We start from the raw sequence: 26,665 nt of genomic DNA, 5'->3' as shown, positions 1-26,665 counted from the left end.
CTGCAACATCCTGACCCACTGAGCAAAACTGGGGAATCATTCCCAGCACAGAGACTTCACCTTTATGGTGCCTATACCTTTACAATAACACAGAGTGAACAAAAGGCACAGCCAGGGATGGAGGTCAACAGAGGAGAAAAAAGGAAAAAATACACTCTGATATTGTGAATTTCATTGTAGTAACAAAAATATTTATAAACAAAATTTAACAAGCTGAAAACAGGACAAATATAAGATACATCATTTTAAGGCTTGACAGAGCATAAATACGAGCACCATTTCCTGTACTTTTTTAATATGGGTTATCTTTTTGTATTGGTATACACCTTACTTTAGGCATACAGGAAATTAGTAATCCAATACTGCTTTTTTATTATTATTGCATTTTTTAAATACAGTATGTATTCCAACTAAGAAAATGTATCAGTATTTTTGTAGTTTTTTAATTCTCTGTTAAGACTACTACTGATGTAAAAGTAAGCTAATGTGATTTTCTCAAAAAGTAATAGGAACCAATTTTCTGACTACTTAGCATATACTCCACTCTGTATTTTTAACTGTTGTCTGTAAACACAAGAGTGTCAACAAGTCTTGACAGGGCAAAGCTACACCAAAGCCCTTTTTAATGCCATTCAAAAACGGCAAGAGTGGATGAGAGTACAAACTTTCAGACGGATTTTAATATTAGCATCCCTGCAATATTATTTGGTAAATATGTGTGAGCTCTCTGCATAAAAACACGTCTCCAAGTAACATTTAAACTCAGTGAAAGGACAGTATTCTGTCAAGTACTGAAAATGGACTTAAATTAACGATTAATATCTGATCTATTTAGAGATTGCAACATTTTTGCATTATTTTGCATTTTATTATATATTTTAAATCCACTAATATTAAAGCCTTTCATGTTTATGGCAGATTTCTGAATATCACATAATAACTTTATTATGTGGTTTTTTTTTTAAAGCAAAAGTGAGAAATCTAGAGCTCCCAGTGTTGAAAAGGGTCACAGAGTGGATGAGGTCTACAACTTCTTATGATATGACTTGCAAGGAAAAGATGCATACCTTTGTACTACCCAGCAATAATGCAGAAGGTCAAGGTAACTTGGAGAAGCTATTTAATTGAAAATTTTATTCATGTTGTATCAAGATGGAAGAAACCCTAACTACTAAAAAATGCAACCAAAATGCAACCTTTATCCTTCAGAAATTTAAAGAAAAGGGGAGTATTTCCCTTTAAACCAGAAATGCTTAGTATCTGGCTTGCTGCCAGTTAAGAATGTGAAGCAGGAGGCATTTCAACACCTACACAGCCTGTAATTTTCCAACTGCTGTAGATTTTTCTTCTATTTCTACCAAAGAAGCTGCACCATAGATTTTCTTTAAATATGAAAGACTTCAGGATTATAGCGAATTACTGCTAAATGCTCAGATTTAGACATTTTTATACTAATACATAAAATAAATGCTAAATCTTTTCTTCAGAGTCGCAGTACACTCAGTGTAATGAAGGTGCTAGCCCTTTATTAACAGTGCTAACTATAGAACTCAGCAGAGCCCTATACTTAGAAGCAGTTTAGCTCAACCTCTTTTGTGCTAGCAAAATCCACATAGATAATACCATTTAAATATAAAACTTCAGGACTCATCTTCTAAGATCATCTTACAGGAGATCCCAGTGACTTTACAGTGCTGGGAATCCTCAGCCAGGGGGAAAGCTCTCACACCTGAACACTTCTGTCCTAGTACTCACTGCCTCTGCAACACCAGCTGCTCGCTGCCAGCTGGCGGTACCAGAGCTGGTCTAGCTACTAGGTTCATTGAAGAGCTGGTACTTCTCAAGCACAAGCATAGCACTAAGCCTCTCCCTCTGGCCCCTGCATTTTTTACTTTTCTACCCTCATGAAATGAAGTCTACATTATATTTGGGACTGCCTTGAGACTGGAACAAATCCTCCTAGAAACCATTTACAAACATACAAAGGACCAAAAAAGTGACTGGGAGTAGTCAGCCTGGATTTGTGAAGGGGAAATCACACCTGACCAAAAAACATGACAGCCTTCTACAACAAGATGACTGGTTTGGATGGTGGAAGTTGTTCATCTTATTTTAGCAAGGCTTTTGACATCAATATCCTGATAGATAAGTTGATGACGTACAGAGTAGGTAAATGGAAAGTGATGTAGACTGAAAACTGGCTGAACTATCAATCTTAAAGGGTTGTGATCAGTGGCAAGGCAGCCAGCTGGTAGCCAGCCATGAGTGGTTTACCTCAGGGTTCTACATGGGGGGCAATAGTGTTTAACACCTTCATTAACAACCTGGATGATGGGACAGAGTGCACCCTCAGCTGGTATGTAGATGACTCAAAACCTGGAGGAGGGGTTGATAGACCAGATAGTTGTGCTGTCTCAACAAGCAGGAGAAAAAAACCAACACGGATCTTAGGAAGTCCAACAATGGGAAATGCAAGCCCTGCAGTTGTGGAGGAATAACCCTGTGCACCAGTACAGGCTGGGGGCCAGCCAACTGGAAAGTAGCTTGGCAGGAAAGGACCTGGAGGTTCCAATGGACACCAAGCTGACCAGGAGCCAGCAATGCATCCTTGTGGCAAAGGCAGCTGACAGCATCCTGGGCTGCACTAGGAAGAGTATCGCCAGCAGCTCAAGGGAGGCAATTCTTCTTCTCTGTCAGCACAAGAAACTCATAGACAGCAGTGAGTCCATCGAAGAGCCACTAAAATGATTAAGGGATTACAGCATCTAATATTTAAGCAGAAGCTTAGACAACAGGGATTTTTAGTCTCAAGAAGAGAAGGCTTGGTGTCCTTATTTAATAGGTATAAAATCTGATGTGAGGCAGTAAAGAAGACTGAGGCAGATTCTTCCCAGTGGTGCCCAGCAACAGGACAAGAGGCAATGGGGACAAGTTCAACATACAGGAAATTGCACTTAAAAAAAGTTCTTCTATGCCAGAGTGCTCAAACATTGGATTGAGTTGCCCAGACAGGCGGTAGAGACACTTCTTTGAGCGGGGAGGTGGACTAGGTGATCTCCAGAGGTCCCTTCCCACCTTAACTATACTATGTTTCTATAATTATACCCAGGGTAGGTGTTTCCGGATTTGCAAACTTTCAGCAAGCTCTGGGCAGACAGCAAGATTTTTTTATATTTAAAATAACTAACTATGTAAAATGGGTGCTTAAAAATTCAATGTGAGTTTAATTTTTAAATAATTTTTAAAAACAAATTCTGCAAAATAAGAACAAAAAGGTTTAAAAAGTCCCTGGGTAGTCAATTAGGAATTTGTATCTGGAAAGGGAATGAAGGACTACAGCTCCTTCTAGAGCATGAAGAAAGATTAGTCACTGAATGTTCCCAGAAGAATATTACCACAAAGGAGCTTGAAAACGAGAAGATAGATTTACATCTCGCTCGTTCTCCTTCATTTGCACTAGCCTGCAAAGCACGATGATAGGAGCAGAATACAGCATTGTAAGGAAGACTGAGGTACAATGTATACCCAAGCTGTAACTAGAGCACTGTGTTTATGAACTGACTTTTATTTAACGCTGTGGCTAACTGTATCAGTTCAGCAAACAGTATTTGCTAAACATCGCTGAATCAACCACTGAAGTCTGGCTTCGCGGTTCTGATGGGTGGCTGCAGGGGATTACAGCATTAACACCCTGTAAGTGACACTATTCTCAGTGCAAAACCCCAAAATATTTTGTGTTGGCCTAAATCTGCGCTTCCTGAAAACAGAAGTAAAAATTTACCAACTTCAATGAGTGAGGGATTAGAAAACCTTGATTAATGAAGTGAATATAGTATTCAATAACTAATTAGATATGAGGAAAAAGAAATTCACAAAGAACATTGTTAAACATTGAAATAGGGTGCTCAGAGGCTGGGGGATCCTTGGAGACATTCAAAACTCATCTGGACAAAGTCTTGAACAACCTGATCTAACACCAAATTACATTAGCCTTGGCAGCTGGCCCTGCTTTGAGCAGAGCATTGGACCAAATGACCTCCAGGGGTCCCCAACCACCTAAACTATTCTTTAACTGTGATTTGTAAATCCTAAACTTAATTTCCTATTTATATAAGAGTTCAGTATCTGACAGGACTTAGCCTATTCCAAATGATTCCATTTCAATTCTCCTACCAGAATTTCTGTTCTCCTGTACAATATACTGGTTGCCAAGAAAACTAGAAATCCAGATTAATATTTCTGTCAATAACATAAAAGTGCTCAGCCCATAAGACTTTCTTAGAGAATCTTCTTTATTTTTATTGTGGAGACTTTTATATAGCAATCTTTCCCTTGCAGACGGGGAGACACAGACTTAAAATTTGTTAAAATGCTTTCTACATACTACTCTTGCTAAGTAAAAACTAACACTTTTACATGTTTTATTTTTGTATTTTGTCTTTGATTATATAATTTCAGGGGTTTGGTAACAAAAAGGGAAAATATTCTAGAAAGTAGAAAAATGTCTTGAAATCACAAATATTGATGAGTGATTTTAAGACTAATTTTCATTTTATTTCAAGGTGAATACTCCCTTGGTAAAATACAATCTGGTATTTTCTGTAAAAGTACAACCCTTTCTTAATACCGGTGTAAAGCAATAACTTTCCTTTCATTTCATGTTATGTATGCTTACATTTTAAGTATACTTTTGTAAACATAAATTAAGTAACAGGAGTGGCTGAACATCTATTTGACATATATTGTAATAAGTACATTATAAACAGACACAGCCCCATGGAAGAATCTGTCATTTCATTAAAATAACTTCTTTTAAGAGCCTTGGTTGAATAAAGACTGAGAAGCATGTGCTGCACAAATATTAACGGTCCTGAAACTATATATTACAAAGGAGATTTTATAGACCATAACAGCCGTAAAAAATTGTTTGTGCATTATCTTCTACCATGTCGCAAATGACAAACAGAAGTATCTGAGGATTTGCCCTAGGATTTGAAACTGCAAAGGTGCATGAGATATTTGAGATATATTTTTAAAATCAGATATCTAATGTATCAAACGGCTTATATTTCTGGCATTGTACAGTAACTGTTAAAAAAGAAGCTTCTTTCTCAAAAAAAAGCTAGTATAAGAATTTAAAAATCATTACTCATTTAGACACATATATACATAATTACAGACCTATGTATCATATTAACTATTTTATGCATTGTAACCCAATCTTATGTATGAAAATACAATATTTGGGCTCCTAAGCGGTATGCTGCACTTTCTTCACTGTCAGAACACCTTCCGAAGACCACAGTTAGCTGGGCACCATACGCAACAACCTCAAAACTAATTCAAATTGTCCTAGAAGCCAATGGTCTTTTCCCGTATGTACTAATACAGTATAACATTTATGCATGCAAGCCTTCATCTGTGTGACATTTATGATAATATGCAAGATTCTAGAATAGGGATATAAACCAGACTGTATCTAAGTCCACGACTGTGATGGGGCCAGAGAATTAAGCAGCTTTGCCCTTTAACCCTTCCCTTTTTCCCTCTGTTACTTGTCTAGCCAGAGCAAATAAAGAAAAGAAACTTCATTTTCAGGCTTCTATAATTTTGCTGAAAATACGATAGAAAAAATTTTATCTGAAAATGTACCACCTGATTAATATCCATTTTGAAGAAGTCAGAAGTCCTGATGGTATCACAATATGAACACCTCCTTGCAACTGACATTGTAACCTTCTTCTATTAAAATCTCATTTTCAAAACCACTTTCTCATCCTCTACTTCAGTTATATGTGCTCGTGGTAATTTTATAGCACATCTGAATAAAATCTACATGATCTATATATTAAAAAAAGAAATTAATCTGATCTTAGTACATATCTGAACATGCACCATTGCACATGAAACTTCTAGTGCAATTAAAGTTAGAATGGAAAACCCAGATTCAGCGGCACAGTAGTTTTGTATTCATAGTAACTGTGTTTACCAGGATCAGTTTGGTCAACTGAACTTTCTTATTTCTGTTTGCTTGCTGAACAACTGTCAAAGAGAGAAAGGATTTCTAGTTCATACAAATACTCCTTTCTGTTCCTGAGCCAAAACAAATGTACTATAATGGCACAATAACTTCATTCTTCCTATTATCATCAGTTTCTGTGAGTTTAGACACTAATTACTATGAGGAAACATTAAGCTCTTCTCCCTTGAATTTTAAGAAAAGTTTCAAGAATAGAAACAGTGCCTCAAAAGGAACACATTTTTCCTCCCAAATATTACCCAATTATGAACATTACTATCTCCTACAAGATAACCGTTTCCTCTCCTTTATGGGAGTATGCATTACTTATCATACATACTGCGTTCTGTATGGTCTCTGGGTAGAATTCATCTTGGTGTTTTTTACATTAAGTCTGATTTTGAAAATTAAAACCACTTTTTTCACTCCAAGATCAAGATAATGCAATTTCCAATTCCTAGGTGATATAACAAAAATGAGCTAGTAGCTGGTATTTTTCCCTCTGCCCAATCCTCATTCACTGACTCAAAATTTATAATTTTCACTTTCAACAAGATTTGTCATTTCACAGCATGCATTATATGATATAAGAAGTCATCTGAAAAAGTACAAGGCCTGTAATTTTTCTACACAGAAAGTGAGAAAAAAAAATAATCACAGATGCTAACCAAATTCTGGAAGAGTAAATTACTTCTGCTGACCTAAATTTATCTTATAGTTTAATTTAGATACAGGATCTCTTTTCATTCTCCAGTCTTATTTTTTGTACCAGCATATTTCATCCACAGAGTTAGTGATTCGTGGCATGAGATACAAACACACCGAATGACCTAACAAGTACTCAAATCTAGAGTCTTCAACTCATCTTAAAAGTCTGGGGCATTATACACAATAGATCCAACAGCTCCCACTTCATTACTGATCTCTGTGTCTTTCTGTCATGCATTCTCATCCTATCTGACCATAACATATTCCATCCTGTATGAATTATGTATTTTTTCATAGCAACTCTAATCTAATAGTTGAGAAAGTCAATGAGAATCTACTCAGAAATATTTAAAGGTTCTTGGTCCAGAAAGCAGTACCTGTACATTTCACCCTCTCCTTTAGGAAATGGCCTAGCAGGTCTAAAATAATTGTCTATTTTTTCAAGATTTATTGACTGCTCTAACAGAAGATATCACTTCCCTTCATCTCAACTGTTGTTATGAGTCTCTTCAATCCTTCAAAACCCAACTATGCTATACTAATTCTATTAGGAACTCCTCTGCGTACCATTAAGAAAAGCACATCAAAGGTTAGGAAAGTAACTGTTACCGGTCTATTTATCTATATCTGTATTGCTTTATAAAAAAGCCTTTTCCATATAAGCAAGAGTCTGCTTTATACTGAAGATGTTAAAAGGCTGAAATAACCATAACCATCTAAGACTTAAAGTAAAAGTAGGACTTTTGAGCCATCTTCCAAAAAATTAATGCTTTTTAGAATAGGCTTATAAGATCCAGAACAAAAAAAAATAAAGATCTAAGTTGCTGCATCAACCACTATAACATAGACAAATGGTACATAAAACATACTTTGTAATTGAGTTGACCATCAAAATCACACAGACTGAATCAAAAGAAAATTCAAATGTAAAAAAACAGTAAAGACATTGTAAAGAATGCCGAGTACCGAATGAATGGAACTACAGTGTACTGACTACAGTAAAGAAGTGAAAAGCCACAAGGAAAAAAGAAATAAAAAAGGGTAATGAGGCTGAACCCAAGGGTTTGAAGCTATTGCTCACAGAATTTTCCCCCACATGCAAGAAAAATATATCTATTTATCTACAGAGATACTGCAGGTAGAGAGATACCATATGTAATAATAGAAGCTGAATTCATGCTTCAATTTGAAAAATAAGGGAGTAAAATTGTGAGCACTGAAAAATATAGCTGAAATTTTAGAAACTTTTCTGAAGCTTTAGATGTAGAAGCAGGTCTTTTTTCCCCAACCAAAGAAATCTGACTGTGACCTCAGAATGACTTCAGAATTTCTACCAAATTATTGCTGTCATCCTCAAAGGGCCTGGTGACTCAAAAGAAAAAAATAATTAGAAAACAAACACAAAACTGTAAACTTACTGCTGACCTAAGCTAGCTTTTAGACAGCTCAGAAGCAGAAAGCCTTGCTTGTTCACCTCCTGTTCATAATTTATATACTTTCAAGTAGTATTGGACATCTACTTCAGACAGATGCGGTTACATGCATCAGAAACACAATTGTCAAACATCTAACTCTGGCATTGCTTTCTCATCCATTTAGAAGCAACCATAGATCAAAGGCACCTTTGTGAGGTAAACACGCAAATAACTAAAAATTACTTCATTTTTAAGCTGTTGATCATTCACTTTCTGTCAAACAAAAAACTGCTTTACTCGATTCATGGTCGCTTTGGAAAGTAGGATGAAATTCAGCTACTTAATTAAAACAAAGAACGAGTCAGTCATGTCTCTCAGAAATATATGAGGTTTGTTCCATTGACAGCATACAGCTTGGAGTGGACAAATAATCAAACCAGATAATACAATTAACATAATAAACAGATTGAAGTGATGACACAAGTCTTGCAAATTTCCAGCTTTCTGGCAGAATAATTTCTAACAGCAGATAAAAATAAGTATTATATATACAGATAATTCATCCATATTTACCTTCCTGTTAAAAGCATTATGAGCACACCATCAGAATCCTCCTGCCTACCCAACTAGGCTTCGGTAATTATAACGCATGTAACGTCCCCTGCCTTCAAAATCACTACAATGATCTTAAACATCCTTTTGTTAGACTATTTTTTCCTCACATATTCATATTTTAACTTATTTCTAATGGTACAATTATCCCAAAAAGAGTTTGACATTCTGCAATGGAAAGAATAAATAAAGATTTTACCAGTAATTCCACCCACATTTACTAAAATTAGTTCAGAACCATCTCTGGAAAAAAATAATATCTCTTTCCTTTGAATGTGTGTCAAATGTGCTCAAACTGCATAGACCCTTCACAGCATACCAATACTAACCAGCAGAACACCTGGCTTATCTATTTACTATGTTAGTATCAATATCCTTCTATGGAAGCAAAAGTAACATGGAAAAAGATAATTACACTAAAAGGCAACAACTGATACAATACCATTTGCACACCACTCCCCCCCGCCTTTGGTTTGTTTGTTACTGAAAATGAGCAGGATTAACTGACCACCAAATGGTGTGGGACAGTAAATTTTTAGTCTATACTCATGGAATATCAACACAATGTGTTATTTTCATGAATAATACTTTTATTAGGTATGGATATTTTATTAGATATGGAATCCATACAAATACAATACAAATACAATACAAATGCATATTTACAGGTAGAATTTACCTTAAAAACAGCACACAGTGCTTAGAATATCAATACTACTTCAATGCATCCAGAACTCCAAAGTTTTATACAATATCACAGGGCCAACATAGTCTTCACAGGTGTCACACAAACCATTTCAACCGGTTTTCAGTGTGTATTCTTCTGAAGATAATGAGCTTAAGGCAAACCCTCAGTCATAGGGATGATGGCAAAGAAAAGGAAATTAAGATACAAGCACTTGCAAGGGAAAGAATAGCATTTGGGGAAAAATAAAATCAGTCTTCTGTATGTTGGACTCAAAAAGGGGGATCAACAGAATAAAAAAATACCTAGTACTTGCATTCTTCACCAAAAAGTACGCAAAGTAAGTCATGAACACCTCAAATGGCCTAACAAGTAGTATAATCTACTTAGAATCTTCAGCTCATGGGTCATATAGGTATGAGGCATTATACACAATAAATCCAAAAGCTGCCACTTTCCAATTGTTCATTTAAAAAAAAAATCCTCTCCATTTAATCAGGAAGTAAGATGAGGCACTGGAAAAGTAAGTACGTAAAGCCTTCAGAATTGGCAATAAATAATATACAAATATTTGGATATTAATTTTATTGATCTCTAACACCTCACTTTCAAATGGGTGGGACAGTTTCAGTGATCAAAGCGCAAGTGTAGTTATCTGCCCTTAAGAGTTGATTTTTCCATACCAATAAGCACCTAATCATTTATTACAAACTCATGGTGCAAGTATTTTCTTTCTGTGCAATACAACAGGCATGCAAAGATCAAAAGAAGTTACAAGTAACCCTTAAAATGCACTTAAAGTTGGCCTTAAATGGTGATAAGAATAAAAGGAAATAGCCATACCCTTGGGTTAAAACATGTACCAAAGCAGCACTTTAATTTAAAGTAGTTGTCATTCTTTTCTCCACTGATTTAGTGGTTAGCACTTAATGCAGGTTTAAAAAGCAAAAGTAAAAATCAATCTTGCCCTGAAGACCATACCTTAACTAACTTCTAGCTCCCAAAATGGCAGAAAAATATGTCTCCTAATCCTGAGATTTTAAATGAAATTACATAAAGGAGATTAACTGTTTATAACAGAAGAATTTTGGTGCAAGCAGCAATGAGGCTGTGACTCATGTTTTGCTATTTAATATGGACATAAATCCTCCTCCTCAAAAAGCTCAGTTACAATTTCAGCAGTGAAAATGGCATCTTTTCTGTTTCTCCCTTTAAAGCCAGCATTTTTATCTCTAGGCCTGCACAACAATGTAAGTAATATTACCATGTAAATATGTATATTAAAGCAGATGCCCTTCACATTTCTCCTTTACATATGTTTATTCTGTCAGAGACAACACGCCCAATTCATATTCACAACAAGAACATAGTTAGCATTTTTAAAGCATTTCTCTACTGTCCGAGTCTGGCCTTTTCAATATATTCTTGGTAACAGAAGTTATCTGGCAATTTCACTAGGGGGAAAAAGAAGAAAAAAAGAAAAATAAAAAAAAAAAGAGAGCATATACTACTTTGGAAAGTCAGACCACAAGCTGGTCAGCTGCACTTGCCATGCAGCACAGGCAAACAGTAAATCACTCCATTTTGTGGACATAACCCCTTGCAAGCAAAATGTATTGGTATTACTGAGTGTAACAGCACATCTCCTACTGTGCAGCTCTGTGTCTATCAATTGAGTTATCAATGCTTTGGCCCAGCTTGAAGCCAACTTTCTTGCTCTTCGTCAGCTGGTAAAGAGAAGTGTGTTGGAGCAGCTTTGAACAACTTCTATTTAATCTTAGCATAAACTGATGGCTCAAGTGCTTAATGTCGTTCTTTGTTGTTCAACAATAGTCATCAGGGTGGGGAGGGCAGGGGGGAGCTAACTGACACCTACCCAAATTAATTCACTGTTTTTACTTCAAGAAATGTGGACTCAAAGCATAATTGACAATTTTTACACAAAGCTAGTCTCATAAGCAAAATTAAAAGAAAGGTTTCCAAGACTTTCTGCTTATACCCTTTCCCATGTTGCTGGACTGCTACAGAAAAACCTGTTGCAACTTTTCCAATTCTATTCAAACTTACAGTAAGTTACTGTTTAAAAAAATAAAAATGAATTATATCATTCTGATTTAAGACACACTGGGGAAATTAAAAAAAAAATCCTATGGCTTTTTTCTCACCATCAAGCAGAATATTTAACTTAAAAACCTATGAGAAAAATGCCGTAGGAAAAAATGTCTGTATTGATCTCTTTGCAAAGCCAAATGAATTCTCTTAAAACTAGATGATTACTGAAAAATGGATAAGGACAAGAAGAACTGATAAATGACCTTTTTCCCCCATTAGAAAGAACGTAAGACTATGTTCTTTGAGGCTTCAGTCTTTCTTCAACATTATACATTATGTGGTGATGCTGGTTGCCTTTATATAATCTTACATAAAATGTAAATTTAAAAAATATCTGAAGACCTACAAATCTTTTCCTGGCTACTCTGAGCAGATAAAGTCAATAAAACAAGACCCCTAGTTACTATGCTCAGCTTGGATTCATACACACTTAAAATGATGCAATTCCATTCATATTAGTTCATCTACCCCTGCTTACACACAGCCTGAATCTGACTATCTTGTGTTATAGTAATTTTAGGAACAGTAGAACAGATAAGTAGGAATTACAGAGAAATGCTGGGACTAAAATCACACTGTAGCATGTTTCTGCAAACAAAGTGTGTCATTTTGGAATCATACAATAACTAAGAAGAGTTCTCTATCCGTAGAGCCTGTGAGGAAAGAGGTAGGTATCTAAAATCCATTCACAGGTAAGGAGTAGATGGGCAAGATGTTTCCAACAATAGTTAACAAGTTCAAGAAAGCACGGCAATTCCTCTTGCTCCTGGTATGAATTGATACGACTGACAAGGAATGACTCAGCTAATCCGCACATGAGAGTTGTACACATTCTCAGAACCCACAGCCATGCAACAACACAGAATAAAGAAAACTGCTCCCGAAACAATCGCTACCAAGATACAGAGAAATATATCCAGAGCCTGATATTTTTATTCCTTAACATTAACCCCTTGTAGGGTAACACTTTGCAAAAGGAAACATGCAGAAACATTTATTTGAATGCAAAAAAAGCTAAAAGTTAGAATTTAAATAAGAATATCTGCATCATCAAGAGTCTATTCAAATAGTAACATTGATATGAAATATCTGGTACATTTTCCCGCTTGTATAAAAGTATCAGCCAGAGGCAATAAAGCATGGCTCAGATATATCTAAGGTATCTAGCAGAAGTTTCCAAATGTTTTTTTTGTTCTTTTCTCATTCAATTTTATTATGACTCATAAAGCAGAAAGACATTTTCCTTCCATAGACAGGGGTGTTCATGTGATAGGTTATAAGGAATTAACATTCAGTGGGAAGGACTCCATCTTGTCAAAAAGCTGCTCTGTGAGACCAGCAAGGTTATTCATGGAGAGAGGAGCAACTTCAAGAAGTGCAGTGAATGTGATAGCCATGTAAAACTAGTTTTAACAGACTGAGGCATAGGAGTTAGACAACCCTTATTTTCAAAGCCTGAAAAGGATACTGTTATTGTTCAGGCTAGAAACACCCAAACCCAACCTGATCTAGCTGATCTAGGAAGGTAATTAGATACTGCGGGGTAGGGGTGGGGGTGGGGAGGAAGGAATCAAGATGTAATAATGCCAGTGACATGTTAATTCTCAAAGTGTGAGTTTCAAAACCAACTCGGTTAGGTAGCATTCCCATCACTATCACGTTCAAATTAAAAGATTCTTGTTACTTTTGCATCACTAGTCTATCTTCAAATATCTTTCCCTGAGGGCATAACTGTCTCTGGCTACAGATGCCACTTGTGGCATCAGTTTTGAGTCTGAAGCAACCTTCTTTTCCAGACAGAGCGTCCTATAATTGTGTGTAATTTAAACAGTTGGTTCCTTAGCTGTAATGTGGTTTTTGCCAGACTATGCCAATAGAATTCCTCACTTCCAATTTCCTTTTCAGTTTGTCTTCAAGACCAAAAGAGAACTTTTATATACAAAAAGCTGCCCCTGAGAGATTAAATAAGACAACCCCTGCCAAGTTAGGCAAACTTCTCAATGAATAATGGAGACCTCCTTGAATTGCCCAGTCTCAAGAACCTTCTACATTCCTGTTCTGTGTTCCTGGTGAAAAAATTTCTGTATAAGTGGTGAAATAATCCTGGTTTCTTTCCTGTGACATGAAGCTTTGGGGTCTGAGGTTTGACAAACATCCCATGTAACTTTACCACAGCGTTGGCATTTAGACTACCAGCTAGCTGGTGGAACAGAGAATGACAAAAACATTAATGTTCCTAAAGTTAACTCTAAAAACAGATAAATAAAACAGCTCTACAAGTATACCCCAGAGAACAAGATTAATATTAAATCTCAATGAAGCTATTTATTGTCTCATTCCAAATTATTCCTGCCATAGCATATCAGCTGAGGCACAGACACAGGCCCAAGCCTGCAGTCCAAGCTCCTGAAGTCCTTAAATTATAATCAGAATTTCACCTCAGTAAAACAACTCCCCTTCACACAAAGTTTATAAAGTGCAGCAATGTGAATGAATACATAATGTAGTGTTATCTGCCCCAATTCGTGGAGATTCAGAGGAATATCTGAAAGAACTCTGAATGTAAAAAATGTGGTGTCTCAGGACTAAGAATCACTATTCTGAAGAGTTTCAGAGTATTCAGATTTTTGGGAAAGGTAACGGTGCATGCTACTACCCTGACACTCACAAAACTGAAATGTCTACTCCTGCTTTTGGGAGTAGAGCAGCTGGACCAGTACTAACTACTGCTGCTTCTCTGTCAGCAACACATGAAGTAGAGTCAGAGTGCAGGGCCATGGAAGTATCACACCACGAAATGTGAAGGGCTCCCTATGCCTACAACAAAGTAGTCCTCAAAACACCAGGATTTTGCAAGAAAATCCTCTAGATATTTGTTTCAGTCACTGCATATGACAGTCATTATATTACAAGGCACCATCGTGTGAAAGTGTTCTCAGACTTGCCATAAATGACAGCTTGACCTACTCTTTGACGGGTCTGTACTTTGATATATTCTAACACAAAACACTACATTTTCCCATCTACATCCTCAAGCAGTTTCCGTTGGCTGCATCTCCAGGTCCTGACATGAACTAGTGCAATACTCTTTCCAAGTCAGGCAAAGGATACAAACGTAAACTAGTAATATTGAGTAAGCATGAGAATAAAAGCTCCTTACCAGTACAAAATGTTGTTATAAACAATTGGAGCTTCTTAAGGAAGGTGATATAAAGGAGAATTATTATATTTACACATTAATTATGCGCCATCTCAAAATGAACTGTGGCGCTGTTAAAGTTATTTCTTAAATGCCAGTAATCACCTGCACAAAAACAAACTCAGCCTCCTGCTGGGCAACATACTATTCCTGTATGGGACTTGTCATGTAGAAAGAAACATTGTAAATATTTAGCTGGATATCCCTAGGTAGATCTTTTCTAGGAGAGCATGATAAGGTTTTCCCAGGGCAACAGAACAATTTTTAGAAGTTAAGAAAACCCACAGTTCCTTCAACTGTGTTTACTATTTAAAAAGGCATCCACACAACTACCTAGTTTCTCCTTATCATGCCATGCACAAAGATGCTCTGAAACATACATAGAAATGACATCTCCAGAGGAGAATTTGACAATGCATAAGGAGGGCTACCACTGATCTCACTCATCGCAGCTCTCACGTAGACTTCCAGAAGTCCATTTACTGTCAAAGGGCTCGTTACATACACTACAGCTGATACGTCATACTCTCTCATCACTTCAACCAGTACTTGGCTTCACAGATTCAAAGTATAGATTCAAGATTAGCGTAACCTCAACTAAACTTCTTCTGCTATTTATGGGAGAGTGATCTATCAGCTGTGACATCTTCTCTGCTCATGCTCCACTTACCGTAGCATGAGCAGTCATGCAGTTGCACATTTTGTTGGAAGCAAGTACCTGAAAAATTTGTTAGAATTGGTATCAGTTCCCTAATCTGACCAAGACTGCATGGCTGCAATAGTGCTAGTGCTGGTGCACAAAACATATCAGAAACACGCAGTCATGTAAGGAAAGGAGACAAGAGCTACTCTTTCTGATCTAGGAAGAGCTTCATTCAGCTTAATTTCACTGTGAAACTATACACAGAAGAACTTAGCTCCATGAATACCATGAACCAGCCAAACATAGTGCTAAGTCTCAAAGCCATTTGACCCACTCTCAAAGCCCAGTTCCCATGCTGCTGCACACTTCTCTTGTGCTGGCACAGGGCTTTTTTTTCAGGTGCACAAAGTCCTGGATCACACAGTTGATCTGCTTTAAAACTAACTCTTATTTTTATGGTTTGCCTCAAATTCCTCAATGTGCTGTGCAGGCACAAGGGCAAATGTAGCACAAATACTAGAACAGGGAGAGGACTGGCACTGCCATCTTCCTGCGCTGACTGTGGCCTGAAAAAGAAAATGGAAATGAAGAAAGATTATGCTGTCTCTCTCTCTCTTTTTTTTTTTTTTTTTTTTTTTATTTTTTTTTTTTTTTGAGGTGTCCCAGATCACTGTATTAACTTTGCTGGGTATATTTACAGCTGATTCCTCAGTTGTAATTTCAACTCAGCAAATATCATCGACAGAAGTATTTGCACAAATCTAAATTTTAATAAAAGTATGTGACTTAGCATCATTTGAGAAGACTACTGGTACACCTTTCACTTTAAGGTGAAATAATCAATTTCATATACATTAATTTATTTGCATACAGAGTCAAGGTCAAGCAACCAATTTATGCAGCCAAGAGAATCAGGATTACACTTTTATAGATTTTAAGTTGTAATTTACAAAATAAAAGACACTATTACATTATGCACAGAAAAAAAAAAAAGGCTTTAGAAATACTTTTTATGTTAAGTATTTACAGCTTGCCAGTATGTTTGGAGAATTTTTTTCCCATGTGCTTAGCATGACGGCTGGATCTTTCACTATACTATGTATGTTTCAGGATCATTAATTCAGAAGCTGTGTAATCTGGATAGAGTAGCCAGTTCTCACAATTATGTAACAAAAAAAATATCGACACAATGTTTATATTAGAAAATCAGCTCCTAAATGTACATTTAAATTAAAGCTCTCATTTAAATTAAAAGGTGAGTTGCCTGCACCTGCAGAAAAAATAAAATCTCCAAAACTAACATGATAAAACTAAAAACTAAAAGAAAAAAAAAACACTTTTAAATAGTGGGTTTGACAGTCACAATTAACAACATATACTGTATAAAAAGATGTTTAGAATTTGAGAACCCTTTAGCTAATCAAAGATGACTACAATAAAGTACAACTTTTTTTAAGACATGCTAAATTTATAGACATTGAATTATTTCCAATCTAGATAAAGTATCTATTGTGTCTTCAAAACTCTGCTCAATGTTTCAGAGGGGGATTGTGTTGATTGTTACACAGAGATAGGATCACTCCAAAACCAAAGTACAGTATGTTCCCAAAAGGGTGCATAATTCAATCTTCCGCCTTGATAACTCATTATTACCCTGTTATTTTGAGTATGTCAGAAATGTCAAGGTCTGGAAGCTTTAACACTAAGCAGGCACAAATAAACAAAAAAGTAGCTGAATACAAAATAACACAATACACACAACAATGTAAAACCCCCAGGGAAATCTAACAGAAAAGTCCTCAGAAAACAAACCACGCTACAGTGTACATACCAGTAAGCATCCTTGTATCCAAACCAGATTCACCTCAGGCAAAGAACACATATTTTGCTGGTGGCTGTCTGCCATAAAAGGCATACAGTATGACAAATAAAAGTAAGTAATAACATCAATCAAACATCAGCAAACATGGAAACTAAGACTACAGGCAAAAGTTCATAGAAGGAATAAAAATCACTGTCCCTGAGCTGCTTATTGCCATCATCTTCATAGAGGTCACGATGCCCTGAAGTGGAATGCAAACTATTCAGTCATCTCAGTGAAAAGTCTGGCAGCTTTTCTTAATCTGCTGACAGTTTTACGACAAATCATCAATCTTGACACCGACATGGTTGAGATGCACATCACTATTTTGCTCCCCTTGTTCTTCTGTTGGGCCAGCTACATCCAAAATACAGTCAGAATACAACTCCTCAGTGATTCCAGTTAGACCCTCCAGAAACCCCCAAGCACTCAGGCTGAAGCTCTAAAACACAGATCCTGGGCACTCAGATGCCTCTCCCTCTTTAGGTACCTAAATCCATTTCATTTCCGTGGTAAGTTCATAAACATCCCTGACAACGTGGCCTAAGGAAGCCCAGTTCCTCAACCAGAATCAAGGTTAATTGAGATTACAAATGACAGTCCAATTTGCTACCACATTCTTATTAAATTAGAACTTGCTTAGCCTAATTGCAGAATGTTACCCAATTAAAAGTGCAACAATTATCTAAAGCTGAAGTTCACCCATGCGTATGTCATATTAAAGTGACTCTGGCCACCGGGAGAGCTACTGAATCCTTTCCCTTTGCTTGCACAACTGTTTTTATATCCACATGATGAGCCAAATCAAGGAGCTGATTTAGCTGAAAACAAATCTGACTAAAAATGATCAGCTTTAGCTAGATCATCTTGTCAGTCTACCTCATTACAGTTATCTGAAGAATAGTACTGGCAGAAAAGGGGAGACTGAAAGCAAAGTCATCCCCTAAAAATAATAATTATATATATATATAAACTTTTAGGATTATCAAAATTACAATTAGCACTTTAGAATGTAAAACCAAACTATGACAGGTAAAAATAGGAAACCAATTAAAATGAAGCCACATTTCTGTGAAAGTGAGGTTTCAAACAGGATTAGTGTGTTAACATACTCATGATGTGCTAAGAACATTTGTAGGCATATATTTATGTCATACTCAGGAGAAGGCAATGACCAGAAATTTACAAAATCTGTGACAATACATCATGGCTAGATACAGACAGACAAGACGTTGCGGAAATACAAACTAATCATTGGATGGATACAAATACATACTAGATAAGCAAAATAAATATCTTTACAATATCAAGAAGTAAAAGAGCATGCCAGGAACTCAGTAGTATTGCTGGAAAATAAGAAGTAACACAAGAGGTGAAAAAGAAGAATGAACTGATGAAACTGACGGAAGTTGGGAAATTAATACCTTTTCATAAACATTGTATAGCAAGAACCAGTCACAGGACAGCAGGGAAAAAAAACAAACCAACAACCAAAAAACCGCACAACCCACCACTATTCAAGCAACAAAAACCTCAGATAGTAAAAGGCTGTACTATTCTCTCCAACTAAGATGTCAATGTAACTGTTTTCAGATTACAACAGCAGAAGACCTCAGAAGCAGAAATCTAGAAAAACAAGATTCTACTAAACATACAACAACTCTGCATATTAGCAGACCAGAGTATCCAAGTTCAAGGGTTGGGAAGAGAAGCTGGGGACAGGTTCTGGAGGGAAGAGAGAATGCAAAAAGAGAAGAAAGTGGTTGGGCTTTTTTGTTCAGAATGAAAGCCATTAAAATGTGAGGACTCTTTCTGGACTTTCACAAAAAATAATTACTAAACATTAGCTTGGCTGTATCATACAAAGGTCTCAGTATTAGTCAGCTCTATTGTACTGTACCAGCAACACTAAAGAGATCCTCCTCAATAAACTAAAAACCTCCAACTTGCAGATTAGGGTTACATAAATAAGTGACAATAGAAAAGACAATGTGACACAACATTAAGTATTTTTATACTATTTGTAGATATTTAAGGGAAGAGATTTTATTTCTATTATTGTACTTCTTTAATGTATACAGAGATAGCATCATCCTTCCTAAACAGAGCACAACACAGACATCATTAACAATTCATTTCAATCTCACCAAAGCAATTTTTACAGTGGGATTTTCAGAAAAGGCAGTGTCTTTTTGGATATCATCAAGGAGAGCCCCACTTAAGGGACAACCTGAAGGTCAGCAAATAACATATCTGTATGAGAAAATGAGGCATGAAAAGACCAGACTGACATTATTGTCAAACAGGAGCAGGCAGGAGTCTTGTATTATAATAGATTAAGAAATGCCAGACAAGCCAAAAATACATACCTTTGTACATTATATAAAGGATACTACCTATGTTACAGGCAGCTTTTCAACTTTGCTTGCTTATACTCCACTCAGTACAGGAAATGCAATACACTATTGAACAGCAAAAGCTCCACTGGATTATTGTATTAACATACCCGGACAATCACAGCAAGTGATTGCCCTACAAAAAGCTTATCAAGCAGAGATGAAGCTACCTTTCAGCAATGAGGACAATGCAGAGGCAAAAATGAAAACTTCATCACAAGGAAAAGAATATTATGTCCCCAGAACAGCTGCTCAAGTAGAGAGAAAGCAGATGAAGATGTCAGAAGTTCAAGGCCAGGTTGAAAAGCAATTAGTCAGATGAAAGATACAAAGTGGAACCTTTTACCCTTTAATAAGGCAATGATCCAGTAAAGACATATTGCTGGAAACATGATCTCTAATTGGGAAAGGAGCAAAGAAATTTGCTGCCACACAGGGAGAGAAAGAAGGAGGTTAAAAAAAAAAAAAAAGGTTAACTCTGGTGATTGTGTTGAGGTAAAAACCAAAATTGATATGCATCCTTTGCAATAACATGCACCACATGCAAACTGTTTCCTCTGAATTTCCCTGGACTCAACAGACCACTTTGTTTGTTGTTTTTTTTTTTTTTTAATGCTGAACTTTATTAAATAATGGATTTTAAAACTTGCTTTGCTAATAGTTCCTGAAGTCAAAATTCAGTACAAAAGTACTATCAGTGGACAAAAATCCTTACCTAAAAATAATGCCACGCGCCCGAAAAAGAGAAAATTAAGGCACTGAGAAAATTAAGGTACTCTAAACATTGAGCACAGGCATAGACTGGAAGAGCAATTAAAATAGCAGAATAAGCAAACAAAGAGGGAGCTGCAGCTGGTTCTCCAATTACTAGGTATTGTTTAAAAATGCATATTCAAATCAAAATCCCTCAGAACGTTTGTGCTCTCAAAGATGACTTACAGAGTAATTGAAAGATCTGTATTTTAAACTATCAAAATTTAAGTTACTCAGGTAGCTGCAAGTACTTTAAAGAACAAGGAGGAGGACGTAAAATGAAAAACCAGAACACAGGGAAGTATTATATAGTGTCTTCTACAGTATTTCCTAAGGAGTATAAAACTAATCCCTCAAGTTTCCTCTTCTGAAAGCCCAGACATAGACAGTACGCTCGAACAGCTCTTATCAGTCTGTGGTAACTGCTTATGCCTTAGAGTGAATATGAAGTCACTGAATGACTGGTGTTATTAATGTTAACAGTCAAGGAATCTTGCAAAATCAACTGCAGGGGAAAAGACTATTAAGTATAACTCAGTGTTGGCGAGGGCCATATTAGAAACTCATGAAATAAATGTTTATACATGTACATGGGCATCCTTTTCTATGCATTTTTTTTAAATTACAGTACCCATTTTTATCTTGTCTATATGTTTAACGTACCAAAAAGTAAGAAAAACTACCACCGAAAGACATAAAATAAAAGGAGTGAAAAGTAAAACACTAAAAAAGCTGTATGTAAGCACAATGGTCAGCAACGTTTCACAGTAATATTTTAGGCAATACCTGAGTAGATAAACAGCCCTTTCAATATCACTGAGTTCTTCATCAACTGTCAATCTTTCTATTTCTTCTGGTGTCTGTCAAGCATGAAATAGAGATTATGAGTTTACAATGCCTCACTATTTCCCAATTTTAATCTTCTTAAAACAACCCCTTCCTCCCCAGATCCAAAGATAGTTCTATGAGTAATTTGTATTTAATCCTTGAAGTCTCTCAAATAAATCCTTCAGCAGGAAAATATGGGATGTAACAGAAGTACAGTTCCACACCAGACACTGTCACTATGAATCACTTAAAGTGTAATCAAGTCACATATAAATTAAAGTCCTAAATTAGTCCATTTTTTTTCCAGCTTAATATTCTTATAATGAAAATACTAATTCCCTGCTACATAGAATTCGAAGTGGTTTACTCCAAAATGACTGAAAACAATTTATAGTATCCTGGTGCTGTAAAGGATAAACTGCCTATTCAGTTAGCCGCGCATAAATAAAAGAGACACAATTTCAAACGGATTTTAAAGCATCGTTCCATTTTGAAGTATATACCTTCAGGCTCCTGCGTACTGGCCTCTCTATAATAGTTAGTTCCTGCAGGTCTTCTATGTATCCAAATAAATTGCTCTGATTAAAATCCATTCTGGAGAAGAAGATTATCGGATGCATGTAACAACTAAAGCCTTTGGCAACCGCTGCTCCCCGCGAGTCTCACATCGCACTGAGGGAGGCAGGACCGACACGGCGCAACACCCTCCCCGAGGGCGCCCGCCCGCCGCCGCCGTCGCCGCCTGCCTCCTCCCGCCGCCGGGAGGCCGCCGCCGCCGCCGCCTCGCCTCAGCGCGCACACTGCGGCAGCGGCCGCCGCTCGCCCCCGCCTGGCCTCCTGACGGGAAACTTTCCCCGGCCCGGGCGGGCAGCGAGCGGGGCCGCCGCTGCAGCCCCCGGCGCCGGGAGCCCGCTGCAGCCGCTGGTACCTCGGCGGTGGCGGGGGGAGTTTCCAGCCAAGTTTCCCCTCGCCGCGGGTCGCCAGGCGGGAGGGGGCCAGGCTGCCCCCGGGCGCGGGGCGGGGATGGCAGAGGCTCTCCGCGCAGCGCCCGGGCTGCGGGGCTTGTCTCTCACCGCCGGGGCACGGCGCAGAGCGGAGCAGCCCTCCGCCGCCGTGCCCGGGTGCCGCCCCGGGAGGAGGAACGGTCGCGGTGGTGCAGTGCCGCTCCCCGCCCCCGTCCCGCTCCCGCCGCGCAGCCCCCCTGGGCGCCCACCCCGGCAGCGGGGGAGGCGAGCGAGCGCCACGGCGCCCGGGCCGGGGCAGCCCCGCGGCCCGCAGGGCGCCGGCACCGGCGGTGGGGCCGCCCCAGCACCGCCCAGCCGGTCGCCGGGGCAACGCGGCGCTACCGCGGCCTCGGCGGGGCAAAACGGCTCCCGAGCGCGGCGGCACCCGAAGGCGCGGCGGGCGCCACCCGCCGCCTCAGGGCCCGACCCCTCACGCCGCCCCGCCGCGCTCCCCCGGGCCTGCTCCGGCCGCCCGCGGGGCTCCTCTTCCACAACTGTGGCCTCCAGCTACCGGCGCCCTGAAGCGCCTCTCCCGCTGCTGCGGCCTCCCCGCCTGGGCTCCTCGACCGCTGCTGCCGTCCCCTCGGCTCGAGCGGCATCCCTTGCCAGCTGTCCTAGGACACCTCACCAGTGTCCTGCCCCGCCGTCACAGCTATTCCAAACCTCAATTACACAGAAAAAAACCTATAAGCGTACTGATTTTAATGAAAAGTCCGAAGCAGTTCCTCTTCCAATGAATGCTTTTATATTCATTAAAAAAAAAACAACAACCAAACAAACACAAATATCCCTTTGACGGTCAACTGTGAATCGACACCGAAGGCTTCACTTCCAGTCTTCATAACTTCTTCACCTTTACAGCCCTCTCCCTGACTCAGGTCACACAGTGCTCATACTTAGAGCAGGGCACATCTCAATGGTGGATATCCAGCTAGGCCTTGGACGCTGTAGGATTTATCCTGGCTCACTAAGTACACTGGGGTTACAGGGGAGAGTATTTATTTCAAAATAAAAGTATGCCATTTTTAGCCCGGACTGGTGGACAAATAAGCATGGAAGATGCTATCTTTTTTAAAAAATTTAGTAAGATGGCTTCTTCTGGGGTGGGTTAGTGATGTAAAATGCATGCAGGGCAAGAATCACCACCAACAGCTAGGCATAGCATTTACTGAGCTAAGTAATTCTCCAGGCCTTGCAATGATTACATGGAACACAACTAAACAATTGCACTCACATCAGGAGTTATAAAAACCCTGTAAATATTGTATAAGTAAGTTTTGTTGATAAAGTATAAAAATATGTCCACAAATTATAAGGATTAGATAACACTATCTAGTATATTGCCCAGAATTTGTTTAACTATTTTATGATTGGTAAGTACCTCAGCTTTTATTTAGCAAAAAATAAATGTGGTCCTTTGTGTGTTACATATCTGTGTACTAATTAAGCCAAATCCTGTGCTCAGTTAAACCTGTAAAACAGTTAAAAATTAAAGCATCTCCATTAATTTCAAACATACAACAGAATTACTAGCAGAAAAACCCAATCCAAAATACATAGAAATAATTAAACTGTTATGTAATAGAAAACCAAAACCATTTGGAGTTTTCAAGGCATGATGACAAATTAAAATGAGAAGCGCTATTTTGAACATCTCCTTTGCATGATCCTTTTAACTAGGGAACATCATCAGACAGTAAATATAATATTGACCCTAAGTCCTCTCTGAGTAGTTAACAAAGTAGCTCCACGGGGGGCGGGGGGGAAGGTTTTATAAAATGTTCTCTAATTCAGAATCCTGACATGCATGCTTCTGCTGATAATAAGTGTTAGGAAAACATACTGAAATCCCAATCTCAATTAGTTAGGAAAAATCCCTTTGCAATTTCTTCAACAGCCAATTTGTGGTTGTTTCACCTTGCAAATAGTTCTCATGAATCTTAAAGATCTTATGAGACCAAAGGCATTTTCTTTTGCGTGTCCTGAATTAGGAACTCATTGCAGTTTTGAAATCAGGTATTTCGTAACTCAGTTTTAAAGACTGAAGAATGTGGAGCTTAGATATACAGTTAGGCTGATTTATCATATTATATTTTACATAAATTTTGTAAGCTACTACAGAAGAGGGGTTTTTATAAACACATAAACAGCTCCCTTTAAAAATCTGTCCTTACAGCTCAGTCCAAGAAACACTGTGCAGGAGCAACTCCCATTAATTTTAAAATCAGCAGATACGTCAAAGAGATCTACAAATACCCTGGAAATGTGAAAAGCAGAATAAAAATAAGATTTTTTTAAAAAATGTAAATTGAATACCGGACCAGAATAAAGATCACAGAAGGAATTAGCTTGCCCAGAATCAATATAAACGTATCTCTTTTTGACACACATATTTGCCAGATAGAAAAAAAAAAAAAAAGCTTGCATATGTTGTTCCCAAACCACATATATAACAGTTACTCCCCTCTGGTAGTAAATCTGCAGGCACATTCTCCCCAAGTGGCCTGTCATTCTCATCTGTGATGAAAGTCACGCATGACTTCCCTTCCACTGCTGCTGTTTTCAGCTCCTCCCTTTTCCACTACTCTCTTCTCCCAAATAAAGCACTGCTTTCAGCTTCATTCTAACCTTGTCATAGCTATTGTACAGAATGAAGAGCTATTTCGTACTGCTTTTGTGAAATCCAGAGTGAATTGGAACCTCCATTTTAACATAGGAGCTTTGTAAGCTTGCGAAGCCAAAACAGGGCTGATTTTAAATAATCCTTTGATGGAGACAACTGCAGAGCACCTGGGAAAATGGCACTCATACCTAGTGGAAGAAAAGAAATAGCATTATTCATGCCTTCTAAAGCAGTAAACTTTAAATGCAACACAGATGAAGATCAGAAAGAAGACAAAATAGATGGGAGGAGTTTGTACCTGAAGGATTCTTCAGGTACACTGACTCAACCTAAGGACTCCTAGGTGAAGGGATTTGTCCTGTTGCACAGATGCACAGTTCTGCTTTGCTACCCAGCAGTTAGATGTCTGCCTTCTAGAAATTGCTCTAAAAAGGTTGCAATTCACATTTTACATGTTCCCAAAGAATTAACCTGTAAATCCAGTTATTCACAGAGAACTTGAAAATTTAGGAAGTCTCAGCACGAACTGCAATGCCTGAATCAGCTGGAATATGAAGGAACTGGTTGGTTTGGGGGATATAGAAGGACATACCAAGAAATGCTTTCAGGCAAAATGTGCACACTGTAGATTAAATTCCAGAATTTCTTTTGCATTGGCCAAAGCAAAAAAGGAGGAAAAATTCAGCAGAATATTTTTGGATTATTGGATTATGTTGGGGGGGGGGGGAGGCAATACATTTTGGGTCAACTTGATAGTAACGCTTTCTTTTGGAGTGTTTTTTTTTGCTTCCTTTTTTTATTTAGACTACTGAAGAGTTTCCATGAAGGTCAAAATTAATTAAACATTTCATTCTTCTTTTCCCCTTTTTCTGTTAATTTAATATTCCACGAAAAATAAATATACTTTCATAATGTACACTGTGTAGATGATTATGACCTGTGTAATCACAGTTCTGCTCAGGACTCAGCACCTAAACTGTGCAGAAGTTCAATTCAGTCTGTTCACCACCATGGAGATGGCCAGAGCTGGATCAGCTGTCACTCACCGTTTCCAAATGAGCAACCTCTCACTGCAATGGTTTGCCTTTTTTTTTTTTACAGTTCACCAAACCCTTTAAAAATGCAGCTTTATTCCATCTACTGCCTTAGCCTTACAAAACAAGATTTTTCATTCCATTCATACTCCAGGTAAGAATGTCTCCACGACCACTGGTTCTTCAGAAAAACTCTGTATCGAGGCAAACCTGTAAGAACATTAATCTAAAAGAACCACACACAAAAATCTGGGTCTGCTTCAGAACAATGCTTGGAACGTAGCATACACAAACTTCAGCAGAAAAAAATATTTAGCATGTTTTCCAGTTTGTTGCTAAGAAACTGTTGCTTCATTTTACTATTGTCATTTACAGAAAATTGCTGATTGTTCTTTTGCCTCTTCGGTCATCTTGTTGTAACAGCTATATAATTAAAAGGGGTATGAAAACACTGGAATGTACTCACTGTGCTTTCATCGTCTGTGAACTGGTCTCCTGTATTAACTCAGCACCCTCCAATAAGATCTAAAAAACAAAAAAAATATTTTACAAGAACACAGAAAAGATCCTTAAATTTGTGTTTGGTTTTATGTAATATATAAAATTTTTAAGATTGCAATCACTGCGTTCGTTGTGTCTTTCTGTAAGAACTAGTAATGTTCTCCTCCTGCAGTGTCTAATCTGCTACCCTCTGTCCAGAAGTAATGGCACATGCACAAAGACAGACTAACAACAGAGCAAATAGGAAGTGCCATTTTTCTTTGTATCTTCCA

The 26,665-nt window shown here is 38.0% G+C and overlaps 1 protein-coding gene across 3 annotated transcripts in view; it reads right to left on the bottom strand.

The window, feature by feature from the left end:
• Window positions 1–22,394, bottom strand: part of PPP4R4 (protein phosphatase 4 regulatory subunit 4) — a 72,478-nt gene extending 50,084 nt beyond the window's left edge. The window contains exons 1-3 of one of the 3 annotated variants that reach the window (XM_075103800.1): window positions 22,160–22,394; window positions 21,735–21,825; window positions 21,190–21,263 (exon numbers count right to left, since the gene is read on the bottom strand). In XM_075103800.1, coding sequence (XP_074959901.1) covers window positions 21,190–21,263; window positions 21,735–21,824 — 164 coding nt within the window. In that variant the 5' untranslated portion in view covers window position 21,825; window positions 22,160–22,394. Of the gene's footprint in view, window positions 1–21,189; window positions 21,264–21,734; window positions 22,127–22,159 lie in introns of those variants that run through there. The other 2 variants (XM_075103799.1, XM_075103801.1) reach the window with 2 other exon arrangements.
• Between the last annotated feature and the right edge of the window lie 4,271 nt (window positions 22,395–26,665).

The sequence above is a fragment of the Phalacrocorax aristotelis genome, chromosome 9 (genome assembly GCF_949628215.1).
Source record: "Phalacrocorax aristotelis chromosome 9, bGulAri2.1, whole genome shotgun sequence".
Taxonomy (NCBI): Eukaryota; Metazoa; Chordata; class Aves; order Suliformes; family Phalacrocoracidae; genus Phalacrocorax; species Phalacrocorax aristotelis.
This window is presented reverse-complemented; position numbering and strand designations above follow the sequence as displayed.